Source organism: Dama dama, chromosome 25 (assembly GCF_033118175.1).
Source record: "Dama dama isolate Ldn47 chromosome 25, ASM3311817v1, whole genome shotgun sequence".
Classification (NCBI taxonomy): Eukaryota; Metazoa; Chordata; class Mammalia; order Artiodactyla; family Cervidae; genus Dama; species Dama dama.
Window position 1 is genome coordinate 11,815,990 of NC_083705.1, and position 20,833 is coordinate 11,836,822.

General features: G+C 53.4%; 1 protein-coding gene across 1 annotated transcript in view; it reads left to right on the forward strand.

The window, feature by feature from the left end:
- The first annotated feature begins 7,162 nt into the window (after positions 1-7,162).
- Positions 7,163-20,833, forward strand: part of FGF18 (fibroblast growth factor 18) — a 35,437-nt gene continuing 21,766 nt past the window's right edge. Inside the window, exons 1-2 of the mRNA XM_061129319.1 lie at positions 7,163-7,290; positions 7,461-7,497. Of these exons, the coding sequence (XP_060985302.1) occupies positions 7,259-7,290; positions 7,461-7,497 (69 nt within the window). The 5' untranslated portion in view covers positions 7,163-7,258. The remainder of the gene's footprint in view (positions 7,291-7,460; positions 7,498-20,833) is intronic.

Below are 20,833 nucleotides of genomic sequence, written 5' to 3' on the forward strand. Positions count from 1 at the left end.
TTTATTAGTTTGTGATATGAGTGTTGGGTAATTACTAGCATTAGTTACTTACTAGTTCAGAAGTAGAAGTATGCTTGCTGATAGTAATGTCTGAAATTTTTATTGAGTTGTGTTGTGTAGAAGTTAAACGTTTGGTTTACCTGATGGGCACTTCTGTGTGGCAGGAAATCTAAAACAACTTCCAATTGGCCTTACTGATTGTTAGCTTATTAAATACAGCTAATCAGATCTAGAGGGCTGCTTTTTTTTGAAAGGACAGGAATTAAAGAATCCCTGTGCCTCAGAAGTCGCTGATAGTGTTAGCTATTAGATACCAGCCAATTAAACATGATAGTAATCTGGAAATTAAACTACTACTCCCAGGCTTAGAAATCCTCTTTTAAAGACACTGACTTCCCTTTGTTCTGTATAAACTACTCAGTGAGATTGGTCATAAATCAATATTGGTATAAATGCTAAAAATAAGTATAGTTAAGGGAAATCCCATGGACAGAAGAGTTTGGTGGGCTTCTTTGTCCATGGGGTCGCAGAGTCAGACACAGCTGAGTACATGCAACCTACTATAGAAAGCAACTTATTTTTTTACTTTTAAATCTCTACTGTACTGCCTCTACCTAATTTTGAAAAACATTTAATGTTTTCATTTACCAATTTTGAGAATGATGGTTGATGTCAGCATACCTGAAAGTAACAAGTATTCTGAATTCAAATTTTTTGTAACTTAAGAGTATTTTTTCAAAACTATAAAAATTTTTTGTTGAAGTATAGTTGATTTAGAATGTTGTGTCTGTACAGCAGAATGATTCCATTTATACACATATAGACAATTCTTTTTAAAAATGTTTTCCATTATGATTAATCCCAGGAATATATTGAATATAGGACCTTGTTGTTTATACATTCTATGTATAATATTTTGCATTTTCTAGCACCAAATTCCTAGTCCATCCCTCCCCTGCCTGCCTTCCATTTGGCAACCACAAGTCTGTTCTGTTTCTGTTTAACAGATAGGTTCATTGGTGCTATATTTTAGATTCCACATGCATTTGTCTTTCTCTTTCTGACTTAGTATGGTAATCTGTAGTTGGATCCATGTTGGTGCAAATGGCATTATTTCATTCTTTTTTTTAAATTCTCTCTTCTCACCCTCTCTAGTGTTTATAGATTTTAATGATGTCTACTAAATTCAGCTTTGAATACATTTTCTTTATCTCAGACCTTTACTGATCCATTTCTTCCACAGAGCTTTGGTTCCTTATGTTAAAAGTGGCATTTAGAGATCACAGCCTGGGTGGGAGTTGATGGCTCATTAATACTGTTTAACAGACTTAATTAACCTGGATGATCAGATAAGACCCTTTGCAAAAACAGGAACATTTTTGAGTACTAGGAGGGCAAAGATAACACTTGTCAGCAGGAAGCTTCTCTTTCTGATACCTTTTCGTTTTGATATCTTTAGGTCATGGGTGAGAACTCTACAGTAGAGTTACCTTCAACTTGAACCAGAGGACAAAACAGGTTAATAAGGGACGTTATTCGAGAGCTGTCCAAATTACTGGATCATGCATATGATAATAAAATGAGGTTTATAGTCCTGTGTAAAACTTGTAAAAGCTATTTAGTTAATAGGGAGGGGATTGTGTATACATTGTCAGGATAGGGCTGTTTTTGTTTGAAATTATCTAAGAGAAGGTTATGGGTCACAAAATTAAAGGTTAGTGGTCTGGGCTGTGGAGATACAGGGTTAAAGTTACTGCAGAAAGTCCAAGGCTACCTTTTAGCCAGATTTTAACAAAAGAACCAGTTGCTCCCTGACTCATGAACTTGGCAGTAGACATCCCATTTTAATGCTGTGAAAGTTCCAAGAGCTGATGTAGAGAAAATTTTACAGCTGCATCTGTGCTAAGGGTCTACTTTTCTCACTGAGCTACTTGATCCTCTTGAAAACTTGAGGCTGTGTTTGTCCTATTTTCTTATGCTGAAGGTTCTCTCATCTTTGTCTCCAAAATGTGTTCTATAGACTCCCTGAATTTTGTGATTCTTAGGTTTGGAAAGGTGGAACAGGAATGTCAGGTTGCAGTGTTATGAGTGTACTTTCACTTGAAAATGAGGTAGAAAGAATCTAAACATTTAGATACTCTGTCCCAAAGCATCTAGGTGCTTAGGATTAATCAGCAGGCAGAAAGAACACTTAACTGCCGTCCAGGGGTTCCTTTCCATTGGTCAAGCAGTCTGCATACATCTCAACTACCCTTGAGACAACCAGCGAAGTTTTGCCAATGAGATCTGCTCAGAAAATTGCAAACTTGCTAGCCTAGAGCTGGGAATTTGACTGTTGTGTGTCCAACTCCCCAACACCAAACTAGCACACAGCCACCTGGTCTCAGCTACCATAACTAGCTGAACTAGTAACAGCTTTTTCATTGGCCTCCTTAAGGCCACTGTCCCGTCACACCATTACAATGTATCCATGCTGCATTAAGCTTTTTAAAAACAGACTGGACTTTGGCCCTTACTTACCAAGCCTTTGTTAAATTGCCAAACACATGCATATATCCACATTGAGTACTGAAAGTGAAAGTGTCACTTGGTTGTGTCCAGCTCTTTGCAACTTTATGGACTGTAGCCTGTCAGGCTCCTCTGTCCATGGAATTCTCCATTGCAAGAATACTGGAGTGGGTTGCCATTTTCTTCTCCAGGGGATCTTATGACCCAGGGATTGAACCCTGGTCTCCCCCATTGCAGGCAGATTCTTGACCTTCTGAGCCACTGGGGAAGCCACTGAGTACTAGTTGGCAGTAAAAAGGAACAATACTGATAACAGCAACCAGATGGGACTAGCCAGGCAGTTCAGAGGTTAAGACTCTACTTTCCAATGCAGAGGGCACGGGTTTGATGACTGGTCAGGGAACTGGGATGCCACAAGCTGCGTGGTGAAGCCAAAGAAAGACAGGAGTGAGGATGAATCTCAAACATGCTGAGCAAAAGAAGTCAGACACAGAAGAGCAGGTACTGTATGTGGATGCGTTTATGTGAAACTGGAATCCAGTGCCAGCAGATAAATGGCAACTTGAGACTAGGGATGGGTGTGGGGAGATTGCTCAAGAAAGGTGTTTACAGAAGTATAAACATTTGTTGAACTCCAAGCATTTAAAAGTTGTACATAAATAGTGCCTTAAAAGGCCTTTTGACGGCTTGTCGACTTAAAGCCACAGCCTAAAAGTTGAGAGCTGTTACATTCGGTGGGAATGACTTCAAGCCTGGGAGACAGCTCTCAAGTGACTGAGAACTGTTCTGAGGAGGTGGGTGGAGGAGTCGGGTTATACAGAAATTTGCAACAAAGAGCAGGTAGTCTGAACGTCAAAAGTGTTTCTGTGAATTAAAACCAGATAGCTCATGGAATTTAGCACTTTTCTATATATGGGGAATGCAAGAGCCTGGGCTCATTGAAATCATGCTAACTCACACTCATCCTTTTCCCACTTGGAGGCAATTGATATCTTTTCCTTGGAATACTATGTATGGCTGGCTTTCCTACCTTTGGGTCCTAGCCTAAGTATTGCCAATTGATGCTCTCTATTCCATCGTTTTCCTTCAAAATGCTGTTAAGCTTGAATTTATCTCTTGGCTTATTTGCTTATTGCTTGTCTTAGTAGAAGTGAAGTGCTTTTTAAAGCAAAGGCCTTCTCCCAGGGCCTGATGCAATAAACGGTGATTGAAAAAACTGGAGAGAAGTGACTACCAAACTAGAGACCCATATTGCTACATGAATATGTCAAATTTGAAAAGAAAAAGCTCATTTAAGATTCATTTGTATGGTAAATCAATAGGTTTGAAGGTGTGAATGATGGGGAAAGGGAAGAATGTGTAAAAATTTGATTTGGAGTAGAAAAATTCTTTTCAGTAAATTGAGAATGATCCTGCTTTCCGGCTTCGTGAACAAAAACATAATGAGAGAGTAACCTGAAAACCCTGATCAGGATTATTAAATAATAACTAAAACCTTTGAAACCTTCATTGTGAGCCAGACCAAATGATCTCATTTGGTAACTCACAGCAACTCAACACTTGTTGCTGTTCTTAGATGTGGAAGATGTGGCTTGTAGATGAGGAAGCCTGCAGGAATTTATAAGTAAGTGTTGGAGGCAGTATTCAAAGCCAGGACCTCTAACTCTTTGAGTTTACACTCTTACTCAGAACGTCTCTTAAAGTCAATCCTGTTTGTAAGTAAGTGTTAGTTGCTTAGTCGTGCCTGACTCTTTGCGACCCCATGGACTGCAGCCCACCAGGCTCCTCTGTCCATGAGATTTTCCAGGTAAGGACACACTGGAGTGGGTTTCCATTTCCTTCTCCAAGGGATCTTCCCAACCCAGGGATCAAACCCAGGTCTCCTGCACTGCAGGCAGATTCTTTACTGACTGAGCTACAAGGGAAGCCCAGTCCTATTTGGGTGACAACTTTGTAAAATCAACAGACACTATCTGAGCCTTAAAAAAAACTGCAAGTATTTTAGAATATGAGTAATGATGTACTCATTTTTTTTCATTCAAAAGTAATAGAAAATAGTAATAGTATAGGAAACTGGAAGTATTGATTCTTAGCCAGGAGATGCTTCAAACACCCCACTTCAGCAGGCAGTAGGCCCAAACCACCTCCTGACTGGTCTGTCAGAGGTCTTAAAGAGCAAGCACACGGTGAAGTCACAGGACCCAACGGGAGCATTTCTGTCCATCTCTTTTGGGTTGGTCATTGCATGCTATCTTGGGATTTACGAGCTCTAGCAATGAGAATGTCTAAGTAAATTCAGCCCAGTGCTTCAAACAAGAACTTTCTGCATCACTCAGCATCTGGCTTTGAAAAGGTTTTCTGCACTTGTCTTCAGTGCCGAAACAGAGTCTGTTTAAGAATAGCCTCAGCTTTGGGCTTCCCTGGTGGTTCAGTGGTAAAGAATCCGCCTGCCAGTGAAGGAGACACGGGTTTGATCCCTGGTCTGGGAAGATTCCACATGTTTTGGAGCAATTAAGCCCTTGTGCCACAACGACTCAGCCTGTGCTCTAGAGCTGGGGAGCTGCGACTGCTGAGCCTGTGTGCCTGGAGCCTGAGCTCCGCACCAAGAGAAGCTACTGCAGTGAGGAGCCCGCACACCTCAGCTCGAGTAGCCCCTGTATGCTGCAGCCAGAGAAAGCCTGAGCAGCAAAGACCCACGCAGCCAACAATAAACATAGGAAGACACAGAGTATCTTAAAGATAGCCTCAGCCTTGAAAGGGAGCTTACAGCCGCCCGCAGGGAGGCAGGGAGGCCCGATACAACTGCTGATATTTATATAGGAAGTATTGCTTTTGGACAGCACCTATGGCAGCCCACTCCAGCACTCTTGCCTGGAGAATCCCATGGACAGGAGCTTGGCAGGCTACAGTCCACGGGGTTGCAAAGAGCAGGACATGCCTGAGTGATTAAGCACAAGCACACCTCAGCTTCACTATAAGTGAAAACCACAGTGAACATAGAAAACCACCAGTCATGGCACATCATCGATGACACAAGGAAATTTTTAACCAAATAGTCTGGATTCCTGAATTTTGCTTTTTGAGCTTATTCAGTTTCTCTCCTCCTATAACTTAAGTAGAGCCTGGCTGTCTGGAGGTTCAGACAGTGTGCGGCACTTACATGTGATAAGAACACCTACATTCTGAGGTTGGTGGGAAGGACAGGAGTGGTGCCTCTGAGAAAGCAGAAAGGGTGAGCAGAGATGCTCTCAGAAGGGACCTGGTTAAAAGAGTCAAACTGCTTAGTATGCAAAAAATAGCAAATCTCATCCTGGAGGCCAGAAGAGGGCCTGGAGTGGTCGCTGACCAGAGTCCTGCTGGCTCCTCCCGGGCCTGTATAGCCTGCCCGGGCTGGGCTGCAGTGAAGCCTTGGGGACGCTAGGTGGCAGCCGTGCGTTTCCAAAGGTGACTTGCCCATCAGAGCCCAGCTGGGAACCAACCCCGGAGCCCTGGAAGGGGGTGGGTGGGGGGCGTAAGAGAAACCCTCAATGCCCCCTCCCTTTCAACGGCAGAGACGGAGATTAGAAAGGGGTTCACTTAGGGTGGCTAGCCTTCCCAGAGGGATATGGGATACGCCACGATCCTCTGTGGATTCACAGGGTGGGTAAAAGCGACCCCCCTCACGTGGAGCCGCCCCGAGGGTTGGGCCCGACCCGCCCTCTCCTGCTCCCCACTCAGGCGCTGGTGGGTGTGAGTGCGGGGACGAATGTGGGTGAGGAAGGACATTCTACACCTAACTGCGTTCTTGGAGACCGCAGCCGGTTCAGTTCTGGCAGCCTTTGCGCCGTGGCGCGGGTCATTGCGCCCAGGCGCAGAATTTCGACGGCTCCCAGCGCTCATCAGCTCCAGCCTCGCGGGCTCTGCCCCTTCGGAGCTGCTGGTCCCGTCGCCGAGAGTCTGAGCGCCTCCCTCCAAGCCGGAGAGCCAGGAGAAGAGGAGGCGGCAGTGGAGAGGCCGCGGCAGGCCGGCAAGCCGGCAGGGCCGCCTTTGATGTGGGCGCGGCGCACCCAAGCGAGCTGAGCGCCCGTCCGGCCGCGCCCCGAGGGGGGAGCCCCCGGGCCCCGCATCCTCATTGTGCCGGCTCGGGCCCGGGCCCGCCCCCGGCCCCCCGCCCCCTCGCCGCCCGCGCGTAGAAAACGCCCCGGCCGCCGCCAGTGGTGGGAGGCGGCGATGCGCACGGCCGGAGAGACGCGGAGGAGGAGACATGAGCCGGCGGGCGCCCAGACGGAGCGGCCGTGACGCGTTCGTGCTGCCGCCGCGCGCCCCGGCCCCGGAGCGCTGACCCCTGGCCTGGCGCAGCCCCACGCCCCGCCTGGAGAGTGCGCCCCGGCTTCCAGACCCTCGGCGCATGCTGCCCCCGGAGTGAGTCCGGCAGCCAGCCTTCCGCGGACGCCCGGACGGCCGGCCGGCCGGCAGAGAGCCAGGTTCCTCGCACCGGCGGGTGCCTCCTGCCCAGCGGCGGCCGCCTCGCAGCCCCCGCGCCGGCCCGGAGGGCGCAGCGCTCGGGAGGAGCCGCGCGGGGCGCTGATGCCGCAGGGCGCGCCGCGGAGCGCCCCGGAGCAGCAGAGTCTGCAGCAGCAGCAGCCGGCGAGGGGGGAGCAGCAGCAGCGGCGGCGGCGGCGGCGGCGGCGGCGGAGGCGCCCGGTCCCGGCCGCGCGAAGGGGACATGTGCAGGCTGGGCTAGGAGCCGCCGCCTCCCCCCCGCCCAGCGATGTATTCAGCGCCCTCCGCCTGCACTTGCCTGTAAGCGCCCAGCGCGGGGCTGCCCGCCCGGCCCGGACGTCCGTCCGTGCGCCTGCGGCTCGGCCCGCCCCGCCGTTCTTCTGACTTGGCGGCTGCGTATCTGCCTGTCTGCGCGCGCGTTTCCCTCCCTCCAGCCCCAGTGACCTCCTCTCCCTCTCTCTCCCCCGCAGGTGTTTACACTTCCTGCTGCTGTGCTTCCAAGTACAGGTACGTGGGCTCTGGCTCTGGCCTCCCCCCCGCACCCACCTGCCCCTGCCTCTCGGTACGTGTCGGCCCCCTTCCCCCGGGCCGCCCCCTCCCTGGGCCCCACCCCTCCTGGGCGTGGAACGGTGCACCTGTTCCCAGGGCGCCGAAGGGCGGCTCCGCGTGCGCCCGGCGCGGGCGGGGAACCGGCCAAGGCCGAGGGGCTCTGTTGCTGGACCCAGGCTGGCGCGGCCCCAGTCCGCTTCGGCTGGGAGGAGACCCTCGGAGCCGGAGGGCTCAGCCGCCACAATGTGCCGGGCTCCGAGCCCCTCGGCCCCGGTGAAGAGTTAGGACGGAGGGATTTTCTCTGCCAACCGTCCCTTCACCATCTCCGCTTGCTCTTCCAAACAAAAAGGCTCCTTTCAAGCGAGTAGATTCCGAGTCCAGGGAGAAAGCTTCAGTTGTAAATTACTCTGTGGTTTCAAAGGCGTTGCAGCATTGAGAGAGAGAGAGAGAGATGTGGAACTAGGAGGGGAGACGGCTGAGAGGGCGCAGAGCGGGGCACAGGAGCCGAGGGCCCCTTGCCTGCGAGGCGGCTCCGAAACGGGCCGCGCTTCGCACACCCTCGCCCACGGTGGTGCAGCCCTTGGCTGCGTCCCCGCCTCGCTCCCCGCTCACTCACTCTCCTGAATCAGAAGAGGGCTTGGCGCTCAGCCTGGAAAGCACTTGCTAAAATCTGATCTGTTACTTCAGCAGCTTTCAGACTCGGGAAGGTCTTGGCACGCAGACAGTTGGAACGCTGGTGCTTCCAAAGCCGTGGAAATGAAGGAAGAGGGTTGAGGTGGGGGGGGGGGGGGGCGGGACGCGGGAGGGAAAGAGAAGAGGGACTGGGGAGCCGACTTCAGCGCCGATTAGAACCAGACCAGGCTGCCTCAGCTTGGGGTGGGGGTGTGCGGAGGAAAAGGGACTAGGAAGTGCCAGCTGCCCTAGCCCCCCACCCACCTAGAGCTCTGAGGGAGGGGCCCTTGGAGGAGCTGGACTGAGGCCAGAAGAGATTGTCTGCCCCTTTCCCCTCTGGCTGAAGGCAGGTGTCCTCCTAGGGTTAGAGAGCATGCTTAAGCCATGGATTTCTGGATCCTTGAGGTGCCGGGGAGCCCCGAGCGGGGAACGCGGAGGTTCTCCCAGGTGAGAGGGGACGGGCCCTCTTGCAGAGGGCGGTGGCAGTGGCTGTGGTGAAGGGCCTGCTTGGCTCCCCTCCCACTCCGAGGAGAGAATTGTTACCGTCACGATGGACTTTGAGCTAGCTGCGGGCAGCTAGTTGGGACCCGGGGGCAGGAAGCGTGGATGGACAGACTGATGGGTTCTTTCCTTCTGTTGGCCAGGCTGGGGTCCCTGGTGACTCTTTGAATCAATACAACTGGAGTCAGTAACTTAAGGCTGGCTGTTTGCCAAGCAGATGTGACCCTATGTGGTGGCGGGGGCGGGGTGAGGAATGGCTGGTGTCAGAGAGAGAGGCCAGTGCCTGGCATGGCCTGCCTGGTTTGCAGCTGAGTCCCCAGGCAGAGGGCAAGCCCCGGGGTCACTCGAGGGAACTGCTTGTCCGACCTGGGTGGGAGCTCTTCCCCAGTGCCCTGAGCCTGGGGGCGGGGACAATGAAATGGGCCTGAAGTAGAGAGAGATGGTTTCAGACCTTGTTGCCCAAGCCTCCTGTTGTCTGCTGCCTCTTGGTCCTTGAAGCGGGGTCCAGGAGGGGATGCTCTGTGGTCTTCGTGTTCGCTGGGAGAATGTGAGGGAGGGAAGCTGGACTCTGCATCCCACCTTCACGTCCTGGCTAGAGCTAGAGCCCGCCTTTGGGGGGAAGAAGCTGAGGTGGTCTGTTTGGGTGAGGTCTTCAAGCAGGTGAGGGAGCCTCCCTCCCCTCCCCTCCCCTCGCTGCCCCCACCTCTCCCCTTTGCAGTCTTTCCCCTTCTAAACTGCCTTAGGTCTGACTGATGTTTTTAACTCACGGTCCATGTACCCTTGGGATGTCTAAGGATGGGATTATGGGGAAGGGGTTTGAAACAGTGTTCAACATGGTGCCCAAATATGCAGTGTCTGTGAGAGTGTTCTCACCTCCTCACGGATTTTTGAAAGCACCCGTGATGGCTGAAAGATAAAGCAACACTACCCTAGGGAGTTACAGACGAGGTTGGCAGGTGCAAGTCCTCCTTTATGCTCTGGGGCTAAGGTGGAGTGGTCTTAGAGGTGGAGATGAGGGCTGGGCCCCCACAGGAGTCCACAGGAGTCTGGAGTCTGCTCCCCGCTGCAGTGTTGGGCCACCACTGAGAGAGCAGCTATTTCCTGGACAGTGGGCATTTGGAGGGTGGCTGCGAGTGTACCCTTGGTGAGCAGGACCCAGTGAGGCTCCCCGCACGGTGGGAAGGCTCAGGACTCTGCCGTCCTGGGGACGGGCCTGAGCCCCAGGTCCATCTTTCCCTATGCATGGACCTTTGTGAGACTTAGTTTCATCGTGGGTGGCCCTGAGGATGAAGTGGCATATGATAAGGTGTGGAAGAGGTTTGTGAATTCTCATCACCCAGGAGGGCACATGTCTCTGTCGGAAGCTCTATATACCTAACGCCATTCCCTCCCCAGGCCTAGTGTTTTGGAGAACTGGTCCAGTCCTAGCAGTGGAGTTTCTGGGCTCCTCCCTCTTCCCATCTATTAGCCACCAAGCCCCCAGCGGGCCCCCTGCCCCCAGCCACATTTCCTTGAGCACAGTCAATGCCAGACACTGCCCCCAGCCCGCACTGTGGTGAGCCCCGCCCTCCCCCACCGGCAACCCCCAGGAGCGAGAAGCTGGGAATTTAATAAAATCCTTTCTCCACACGACTTGGGACACTGCGGATAGCTCAAATCGGAAGAATTTTAAAAATTTCCAAGGGGAGCAAGCGGCGTGACCAGTAAATTGCTTTTCTGCACTTGGCTGAGCGCTGACAATGACACCGGGCCGGGCCTTTCACGCAGCTCGGCCGGCACCTGCCTGACATTGTTCCTGCCGCCAGGCTCGGCTAGGTCCTGGCCTTCCCCAGACGGGCCAGCCGGGAGGCCGGAGCCCCCGGTCCTGCCTCCCACAGCGCTGCTTCCTCCGTCCCCACGCTTGTTCAAGTCTGGGAGTGTCCTTCCAGGCCTTGGCCTGACCACCCCTACACCTGGCCTCCTCAGTGAGGTTGTTAGAAGCTTTCTTCCAGTTCACTGGGATGGCGAAGCCAGAGACAGAGTCCTCTGGGACTTCAAGAGAATGGAAAGCAGTCCTATTGGGTTGCACTTTTAATTTCTCAAGAAGCAGCCTCATGCATCCGTTCGTCTGACCAGTCAGGTATTCCTTCCTCACATGTTGGCTGCAAGCCTGGTTCTTGCTGGCCCTGGAACAAGGCTAGTCGCTTCCTGGCCTCATGGAGCCCCTGGTCTAGAGAGGGAGTGTACCAGATTAACAGGAGTTCCTTCAATGCCCTCCTTTCCATGATGTGAAGTGTTGAGAGGCAGGGAGTGGCCTCCTGTCTGACAGAGGGGGAAACCAAGGCTGGGGAGAAGTGATCTGCCTTTGTTGAGCAAGTTTTGCTTATAAGAATTTCCAAGTGGCTCTTGCATCAGGAAGTTTGTTTCATTCTTGCTACCATGCGACAAGGGAGACTGAAGAAGGTGAGGATGATATTCCCATCTCCCAGATGGAGAAACTGAGGCCCAGAGTGGAGAAGCGGTTTGTTCAAGGCCACGGCTAAGCTTCAAGTCTCTGAAATCAGGATCTTGTATTCTTTCCAGCACACCAGGCAGACTTTTCGAGAAATACTGAAATGAATCAGAAGGAATTCTGATGGGGGCACTGAGTCTCCAGAGACATGCTAGGGGTCCTTAATGAGAGATCTGGTGATCTGGCTGGATCTCCATGATAGGATCCCTGTAGTTGGTGTCAGAGGCTGGTGGGGGCCTGGGGGCTGTCTGTGGTTGAGGGCATCTGATCTGGTGCCTTCAGGCCCTGATCGTCCTGGAATGTTCTGGTCTGAAAGGATTTCCAAGCTAGAGGTGGGAGTTCTATAGGGGGCACAGGGCTGGTGGATACAGCCCTTTCCCCGCGTGGAAGGGGAGAGGGGCACCCTGCCAGCCTTCCTGCAGCCCAGGAGTGTCCCCTGCTCTGAGGCAAGGAGGTGGATTTTTAAAACTTCCTGTGGTTGGCACTGCCAGGGCCCAGCAAGCTCTGGGTAGCATGTCAGAGCCACAGCGTTGCCTTTTCCCTGCCCTGGCGACTGTGAGGGCGCAGTGGGCCCCCAGAAGGAGGAGGGTGGGTCAGGGAGGAGACTTTCTACCCTCAGCTGGGCCTGATCGCATCCTGGAGCAGAGACAGTCTTGGTGTGGGAACCAGGGTGCAGCCACGTCAGGCTGGCAGCCTCACCGGGAGCTCCCGCCAGATACTGCGAACTCGCTATGTGAATGAGGGTTTCTCACAGCACCTCACGAGCCACCTGGGATTAGGAATTCTCAGATGAAGGGAGTGAGGCTCAGGGGCATGAAGTCATCTGCCCTCAGTTGCATGGCAGGAGAGCGAGGCAGAGTGGGATTCAGCTCTAGCTTGGACACTCTGGGACCCAGGCTTATGAAACAGCAGTTTCAAAGCTCCACATCGGCCAGGTTCAGAGAGTCGCTCTGCCTCGTCTTTGCTGTGTGACCTTGGGCAAGTTACTTAACCTCTCTGGGTCTCAGCTTTTGCATGGATAAAAGGGGAATGAAACAACCAGTAAAACGGTTCCTCCTTCCTAAGGATGTGGAGCAGGGGGAGTGCAGAGCCAAGACTTTGCTCTGGGAGGACTCCCTCCGGCCCCCTGTGAGTGGCCTAAGCCCCACTTGCCCACGTCTCTCCACCGCCTGGTGACTGGGGAGAAGGAAGGGGCTGACTGCTTTTTTTCTGAGGGCAGGAGCTGTCTGATGGACTTCTGTGTGCTCCCTGTCTTGTGCTGGGTTGCACTTGCCCCTCACTCACAGGGACCCGTGGTCACGCACTTAGGGGAGGGGAACGCCTCGGGCCCTGCAGGTGAGGCTGAGGAGAGCCGCCGGCCTGCTGTCGGCACCTTGGGTCTGAGCATGGGGATTTGTTCGGGAACATCGAAGAGTACGCAGGCCCTCAGGCTTTGGGCAGACTTGCTGATTGTGGCTGGGAGGTGGCTGGCTTTTCTTTGCTCTGACATCCAAATGGCATAAGGCCTCAAGTGCATTTAAAATACTGCTTTGCTGAGGATGGGGCCAAAGACAGGCCCGCATGGGCCGCAGAGCAGAAGCGTGCTGAGGATGCCTGGATTGGAGTCCTGGCTCCATCCCCGGCTCACTGGGTGACCTCCTTACTGTGCCTCAGTTTATCTACCTGGGTGTCAGTGAAGTGAGCTGGGCAGCTTCTGTGAAGCTTGACTGTATGGGCCTTGGCACAGGAGAAATCTTGGTTTGAATCCTCTCTGTGCTGCTGAGCAGCAGTTTAGCAAATGTCTTAACCTTCCACCCTTCGGACTCAGTTTCCCCATCTGTGTAGTGGAGTCATGAGAGGTACCTACTTCTTAAGGGTTGTGGTGAGGAGGACTGAACAGGATAATGCACATAGAGCAGCCAGCACTGTGGCTACACTCAGTAAATAACTGAGTAATTCTCGTTGTCTGATGGACTATATGCTGCACAGTGCTGGAGAAAGCTAGAAGGACCTGCTCCTTGCATCGGTGATGTCAGGCCCCCTCTTGTCTGAGCACAGATCTTGGGTTTGGGTCTGAATTTTATCCTCATTGCATCACTCACAGGCTGTGTGCCCTTGGGAAAGATTTTTAACCTCTCTGAATCTCTTATCTCCTCATCAGTTGAGAAATAGGAATAGTAATACCACTCCTTGGGAACAGCAATTGAATCTATATCATGAACCTGATATGCAGTAGGCATTCAATTATGGTGTTTCTCATTAGCAATCATGGCTGACCCTGGACTGCGTTTTGAGCGGGATGAAGATATCTAAGGCTTCAGCATTTTTCCTGAATGTTCCCTCTGAAGAGATGGCAGGTGCTTTGGGCAAAGTGGCTTTCTACCACTCTCCCCATCCCACCTCTGCCTCAGAACCCCTTCACACTTTGTCACTGCTCTATGGCCCAGCGCATTCTCTGCTGTGGCTCACAGGGATGAATAGGAGCTCAGGCTCTGGACTCAACCTGCCTGGGTCTCACCCCCTCGGCCACTGGGAAGCTGCATGATGGAGGGAATTCTTGGCTTCGCTGTGGCTCATCTTTAACATGAGCCTCCGGGTGGGAGCTCCCCCTTGGGGTTGCCGTCGGGGTGCATTGTGGTCCCTTGGGGGAAGCACTGCTGCAGCGTTCAGTGACTATGAGCTGCAGTGACGCATTTGACTCTGGTGTTAATGTCGGGTCAGTGAGTAGTGGGGTGGGGGGAGCAGCTTCCCTGAGGGCCTGGCACCTGGACTGAACCCCCTCAACCCTGTACCAGCTGGGGGCCACAGGGTATTCAGGACCTGTCCCATCACTCAGGGACTTGAGCGAAATCTGTGCAGAGGGGCAGGGGGCTCAGGGTGCAGAGGCTGTTGTGACGAAGGGCCGTGAAACTCAACGCAGGGCACAGGGATGATCTGGCCAAGGAAGGAGTTCTATTTGCATCTTGAAAAAAGAGCAAGCTGGGTGAAGAGTCTGAGCCTGCCTCTGTGTGTGTGTGTGTGTGTGTGTGCATGCGTGCACACACAGAAAAACCTTTGCAGGCACATGGAGCATTTCCGTATGGAGCAGGGAACATCCTGATGTGCTCAGGGAACTCCACACTGGTTGGAGTGGCTGGTGCATCAAGTTCAGGAATGGGGGTGATGTAAAAGGCCATGATGGGCCTTGAATGCCGGAATAAAGGGCTTATTTATTACCTCTTTGATGTGCAGGACCACTCTCCCCACCCAAGGGCTTCCAGGAAAAGGGACTGGAAGGAATGAGAAAGAGAGGAAAGAAGGGAGCATGGGTCTGTAGGAGTCCCGCCCCCTCCCACAAGCCGGCTCCAGGGTTGACTGGCTGCGGCACCCGTATTGACGATCTGTACAGAGAGGCTGATGTATGGGGAGGGGGCGCCCCCGGTCAGCGCCTTGGGTGGCAGCACCCCCCTCCCGTGGTGATGCTCAGCCCTGCCAATCAATACATTGACAACCCCGGGAGCTTAATGGACAGGCTGGGGGTGGGGAAGGACCCTTTGGAGGGTCACTCTGTCCTGACTGGGACGGATGTGATGAGTGTGATGGCAGAGAGGGGAGGAGCCCGCAGCTGCAGGGTGGGTGGGGGCGTGGGTCTGAGTGAGCCAAGCTCAGATTCAGGGGTGGCCTGGCCTTTCTCCTCCCCTTCCTGTCCAGGGGTGGCCACTTGGCGAACCTGACGGGCTCTGGAGCCAGAGACAGGCCCTGGTCTTGGTGCATCCGCGTTGGTCCACCTTGGGCAAACCCCTTGGCCTCTGTGTCTCCCTGCATCACGGGGAGGGTGATCGCGCTGATCTGCTCAGGTCCTGTGAGCAGCGAGGAAGCGGGGCCTGCAAAGTGCTTAGCCCAGCCCACTAGGTGGGTGCCAGCATTAGTTTCGCTCTCAAGGACAATAATAGTCCACAGAGCTCTATGACTGGCATCAGATCCTGGGCAGGAAGCCAGGCTTGCTCTCGAGGAAGAGTTTGGGAGCTGCCTTTCAGCTTGGAGAGGGTGCTGACTCTACCAGGGACCACTCCTGGAGGGGAGTGCAGGTCTCCGGGTTGAGTCCTGAATTCGGAGAAGCTCTGAAAGCCCTCGGCATGGCCGGCCCGCCGCTGCTCCTAGAGCAGGAGGCAGGCGGTGGTGGAATGTGGCCGGAAGGCTGGGGGCTGCCTCTCCTGGGACCGGGGAGACCTTCCCTTTCTGGGCAGGCTGCCTGGAGACAGGGGCACGGGTTTTGTGAGGCCTCAGGAATGGGGACCTGGGCGGGAGGGGGCAGTCTGAGCCCATCCTCCTCTCTTAGGGAGGATGGTGAGCTCAAGGCCTTCAGTCCTTTCATGTGTAATCCTCCACCTCAGTCCCTGCCCCACTGGCTTGTGGCCAGAGTCAACTGCTTTCCTGAATGGGGGAGAGGTGGGTGACAGAGAGAAGGGAGAATGAAGCAGGCCAGGCTGAAGAGGAGGGGAGCGTATGTCCTAAGCTGAGCTGGATCCAAATCTTGATCCTTTTTTGCACCAATTCTGTGCAATGTAACCTATCTGAGCCAGCCTCAGTTTCCTAATCTGGGAAATGGGGATAAAGATCATACCAACTCATAGGGCCGCTCTGGGGACAACATGAGATAATTTACTTAAAGTTGTTCTTAGCACAGAGGACATGCGCCATAAATTGTGGCTGTTTAGACAATAAGACAAAAGAAAAAGAAAAAAGGTACCTATGATTACTAATGTTTTTCTGAGATAAATAATTATAAGCAATCTCATTCTGCTGATGAGAAAACTGAGGGTTAAAGAAGTTGAATGAGTTGGCGATTTGTGATGGAGCCAGGTCACACTTGAGGTCAGTGAGTGTTAGTTACCTTGCTGAACGTGTATGATGTGGGTGTCCAGATGTAACGTGTGTATGTAGGAGATGTGGCTGATGTTGGTGGGAGGTGGGGCCAGGAAGAAATAGGAAATTCCTGCCAACATGCCTTCAGAGCCATGAGGGACTGGGGAGATTGAAACCTGGAAGCTGGCCCTGGCGGGGGGGGGGGGGGGGGGTGGCTCACCCCAGCATCTTTTCACCCGCGTTAGTTTCCCTCCAAGGTGCCTAAGAGAGGAGGCTTGGAAGGTGGGTGGGGGCTGTATGTAAAGGGCTACGTGTGGGTGCTGTGCTGTGGATAGTGGGGAGCTAGGTGGATTCTGGAATAGGGGAGCCCCCCGCCGTGAGACTGCAGGCAGAGATAGCGAGCTCTGTTCCACCAAGTACCACCGTGTCCATGCTAGGTTCCAGGGGACCACCGGGGGGTCGGACAGTTGAACCCACTGGGCCATTGCTGCCCCCGCGCAATTCCTGGGTCCAGGCATGACTATGCCCATCAGATCCCAAGCCCTCAGGTGAGGGAGGGGGCCCCCAGGAGGCAATCGTGGTCTTGGTCAGGCTTCAGGGGGACCCCCACCGCAGGCTACCCTGTTGTGGGAAAAGCCGCCTCAACCCAAAAAGCGGGTATGTGGTGGGCGGGAGAAGGAGAGCCTCTTGTAAGGCGCTGAGCTCTGCCCCAGGAGACACCCTGTCGGCCCAGCCCTGCTCACCTCGTGAGAGCTGCGGCCTTTTGATTCCGGTCACACTGCAGCCTTTCAGCACCCCTGGTGGTTATGCACCTGGACAGGTGTTAGCCGGGTAGAGAGCAGCTCTGACTGCTCTAGGAAGGCCTGGTAGACGGGCCCCCCTTGGGCAGTGAGGCCAAGTAGCAGGAAAGGGGAGGCAGAGGACGCTCCTGAGCGGTCCTGTTCTGCCTGAGCTCCACAGGCAGACCCCGGAGAGGTGGACTGGCGCGGGTGCCTCCCCCATGGGAGCCGAAGACGTTTGACGAGGGGCCATGTCTTGAGGTCTTCTTAGCAGAGCGCCTGGGACAGAGGAGAGCTTAGCAATTGATGGCTTTAAAAACCCTCTCTTGGCACTTAGCTCATCTGGTTAGTAAGTGGTGGGCTGATTTTGGCTGCCAGGACCCCCTCATCTTAGCCGCAGTAATACCGCAAACATTTGCCAGGTGCAAAGGTGGAGATTCAGGGATGCACCAGGTAAACTGGACCCTGGGGACAATGAGCAATGCACTGCAGTGGTGCCCAGAGGCTATAACCCAACCTGAGGCCAGAGGAGAGGATAAGGTGCCTTCCAGGGGAGGGACCTGGGGGCAGGGGCCAGCCAGGCAGCGGGGACTGGGTGCCTTTTTTTTTTTAACTTTTTATTTTGTATTGTAGACCCAGGTGGCGCAGCAGTAAAGAGTCCACATGCAATGCAAGAGACTTGGGTTCAATCCCTGGGTCGGGAAGATCCTCTGGAGGAGGAAATGGCAGCCCCCTCTAGTATTCTTGCCTGGAGAATCCCACGGACAGAAGAGCCTAGTGGGCTACAGTCCATGGGGTTGCGAAAGAGTCGGACACAACTGAGTACACATGCAAGGCTTTATCCAGGGCTCTTGTTTTGTGTTGGGGTGTTTCTGATTGACAGTGCTGTGATCATTTTGGGTGGACAGCAAAGGGACTCAGCCATGAGGATCCGGCCCGTGCAAAGACCTGCAGCCCCCGAGGTCCCACCCAGGAAGCCCAGGGCGCTCCCCGCCTTTGCAAATGGACGGACTCTGACTTCATGTCAGAGGTCACCCGGTGATCTCCCTCGGGACTGACCTGGCCACAGAGTGCAGTTCAAATGGTGGGAGCTGGCCAAGATGGATTGTCCCCACATCCTGGGAATAGCCCCCGGATAGCCCTGCTGACCCTGGGTCACCTGGCCGCCTCTGCCCAGTGGGCCAGGAGGAAAATCGTTAACGGGAGGCTGGCTTCCGGGGCAGGACAGCACCCCTCGGGGACCGGGGGTGAGGAGATTGGTTTGACCTCTGGTCAATAAGGTCTCCTGTGAGCAGGAGGAGATCTGGAGAAGAGGGAAGGAGGCCTGAGGCCTGGCCTTGGGGGAGGGGACAGGGCCGGTCCACCTTGGAAAGTCATTCCACAGGCCTTGCAGGTGTGGGCCTCGGGGGCACACGAGCTCTACCCTCCCTGAGTGCCAGGGTGTGACAGGAAGCGGGTCCCAAGTATGAGAACTGGCTCTGAATGGGCTGGCCACGGAAGGTCGTGCAAGTGAAATGTGTGCACGCTTGGTGTGCTGGTGAACAGACCCTGTGCCCCTGGGCAGTGCAGTTCAGAGCAACCAACTAAGTTTTCTGAGCCTTGGTTTCTGCATGCGCTAAAGGGGGCGATAAGCGTTCCCATGGCCTAGGGCTTTCGGGATGATCAAAAGCACTGACGTCTTCCCAAACTGTCTTCTGAGCAGCTCAAGTGCCTTGTCCCTAAGGACGTGAGAGTGTGATCTACTTCTGCCATGGGGAGGCTTCTGTTTATGGGGTTTCACCAAGAGCCTCTTAAAGGTATCCCTGGTATCCTCTCAGTAGTTTTTTTTTATTCTAATATCTATTTCCTGGGCTATGCTGGGTCTTAGTTGTGGGACAGGTGATCTTTGGTCTTCATCGCAGCATATGGCATCCTTAGTCATGGCTTGTGGGGCCTAGTTCCCTGACCAGGGATTGAACTCAGGCCTCCCGTATTCGGAGCGTGGAGTCTTAGCCGCTCCGCCACCAGGGAGGCCCCGCTTGGTAATTATCTATGCCTGCTGAGCCCTTGGTTCTGTGCCAGGCAACTGTTCTAAGACTATGTGTAATATTCATAGCAGCCCATGAGGTGGGCATCATTGTCACCTCTCAAGAACTTGCCTGGGAACCCTTAGCTCAGGAGTGACTGGCCCTGGGTTTTGAACCTCGGTCCGCTCCCGTCTGCACTGGTGGGGCAGGCGGGGCCCAGTGAGGTGGAGCTGAAAGCAGCACTTTGGCGATCGTACAGCTTGGGGCTGACTCTGCCACGGCCTGATCGGTGACCGTGTCGGTTCAGCTTCAGAGCCTCAGTTTCCTCAAGTGTCACGTGAGATAATGTTTCCACCATGAGGGTGATAGTGAAGGTTAAATAACGTGGTCCAGCTGAAGTGCCTGCGAGGCTCAGGCTGGGGTGGGAGGATGCGTACAGGTCAGCCAGGGCACAGAGACCTTGGCTTGGGCATAAGCAAGTAAGTGTTAGTCACTCAGTCGTGTCTGACTCTTTGCGACCCCGTGGGATGTAGCCTACAAAACTCCTCTGTCCATGGGATTCTCCAGGCAAGAATGCTGGAGTGGGTAGCCATTCCCTTCTCCAGGGGATCTTCCTGACTCAGGGATTGAACCCAGGTCTCCTGCATTGCAGACAAAAATTCTTTACTATCTGAGACACCTGGGAAGCCTGGGCATGCGGTGTAGAAATAAGGAAAACAGCTCCTGCCCTGAGGAGCTCCACAGCTGAGGGGTGAGACACATGCTCAGGCAGTCCTGATTCCAAGAGCTCTTCCATGGGCTGAGTGGGGTCACGCTCACATAGGAATGGGGTCCTGAAAGCCTAGCATGCCTAGAACAAACTTGGAATGGTGTCTGGACTTCAAGAATTAATCAGCTTTCTGGTTAAATGGGCTGGGACAGGCATACGATTATCAGGGCACAGGGAAATCTAGTGGTGCTAGTGGTAAAAAAACCCTGCTTGCCAAAGCAGATGTAAAAGACCGTGAGTTTGATCCCTGGGTTGGGAAAATCCCTGGAGAAGGGCATGGCAACCCACTCTAGCATTCTTCCCGGGAGAATCCCATGGACAGGGGAGCCTGGTGGGCTACAGTTCATAGGGTCACAAAGAGTCGGACATGGCTGAAGTGACTTAGCACGCATGCAGGGAAACCTCATTTAATGCTACATGGGATGACAGGACCCCAGATCTTTTCAATGTTAACTTGTTCATTCATTCATTCATCTGACAAGTGTTTGAGTTTCTACTATGCTGAGTGCTGGGGATATGGTAGCAAACAAGTCAGGGAGACAGACAAAAACCAGGGAAGTAGATGTTATGTCAGGTTGATGAATACTAGAAAGAGAATCAAAGCATGGTAGAGAGATGAAGAGTGACAAAAGTGGGGGCTGCCCCAGAGAAGCAGTCAAGGAAGTCCTGTCTCAGGATATGACATTTGAGCAGAGACTCCAGTGAGTCGGAGGAACCAGAGGGCAAAAATCTGGGAAAGAGCAGTGAAACAGAGGGCAGAGCAAGTGCAAAGGCCCCGAGGCACCTGTTGGGTTTTCTATTTGGAATGCTCAGAGGCATGCTGAGGCAGCCAGTGTAACTGGGGGGAAGAAGTGGTAGGAGATGGAGGTGGAAAAGTGCTCAGGGGCACCTCTCGCAGGGCTTTGAGGCCACGATGGGGACCTTTATAAACATGTGATGGGAAGGGACTTCCCTGGCAGCCCTGTGGTTAAGGCTTTGCCTTCCAAGGCAGAGGGTGAGGGTTCCATCCCTAGTTAGGGAGCTAAGATCCCCTATGCCTCATAGCCAAAAAATCAAAACATAAAACGGAAGCAATATTGTAACAAATTCAATGAAAGGCTTTTAAAAGATGGTCCAAAAAAAAAAAAAATCTAAACTTGATGGGAAGCCCTGGAGAGTTCAGGAGAGAATTACACAAGGTGCCTGGCTTGTGTGGGAGATAGACTTCCAGGCGGGAGAAGAAGCGGAAAGCTGCTGAAGAGGTGGGTGCGAG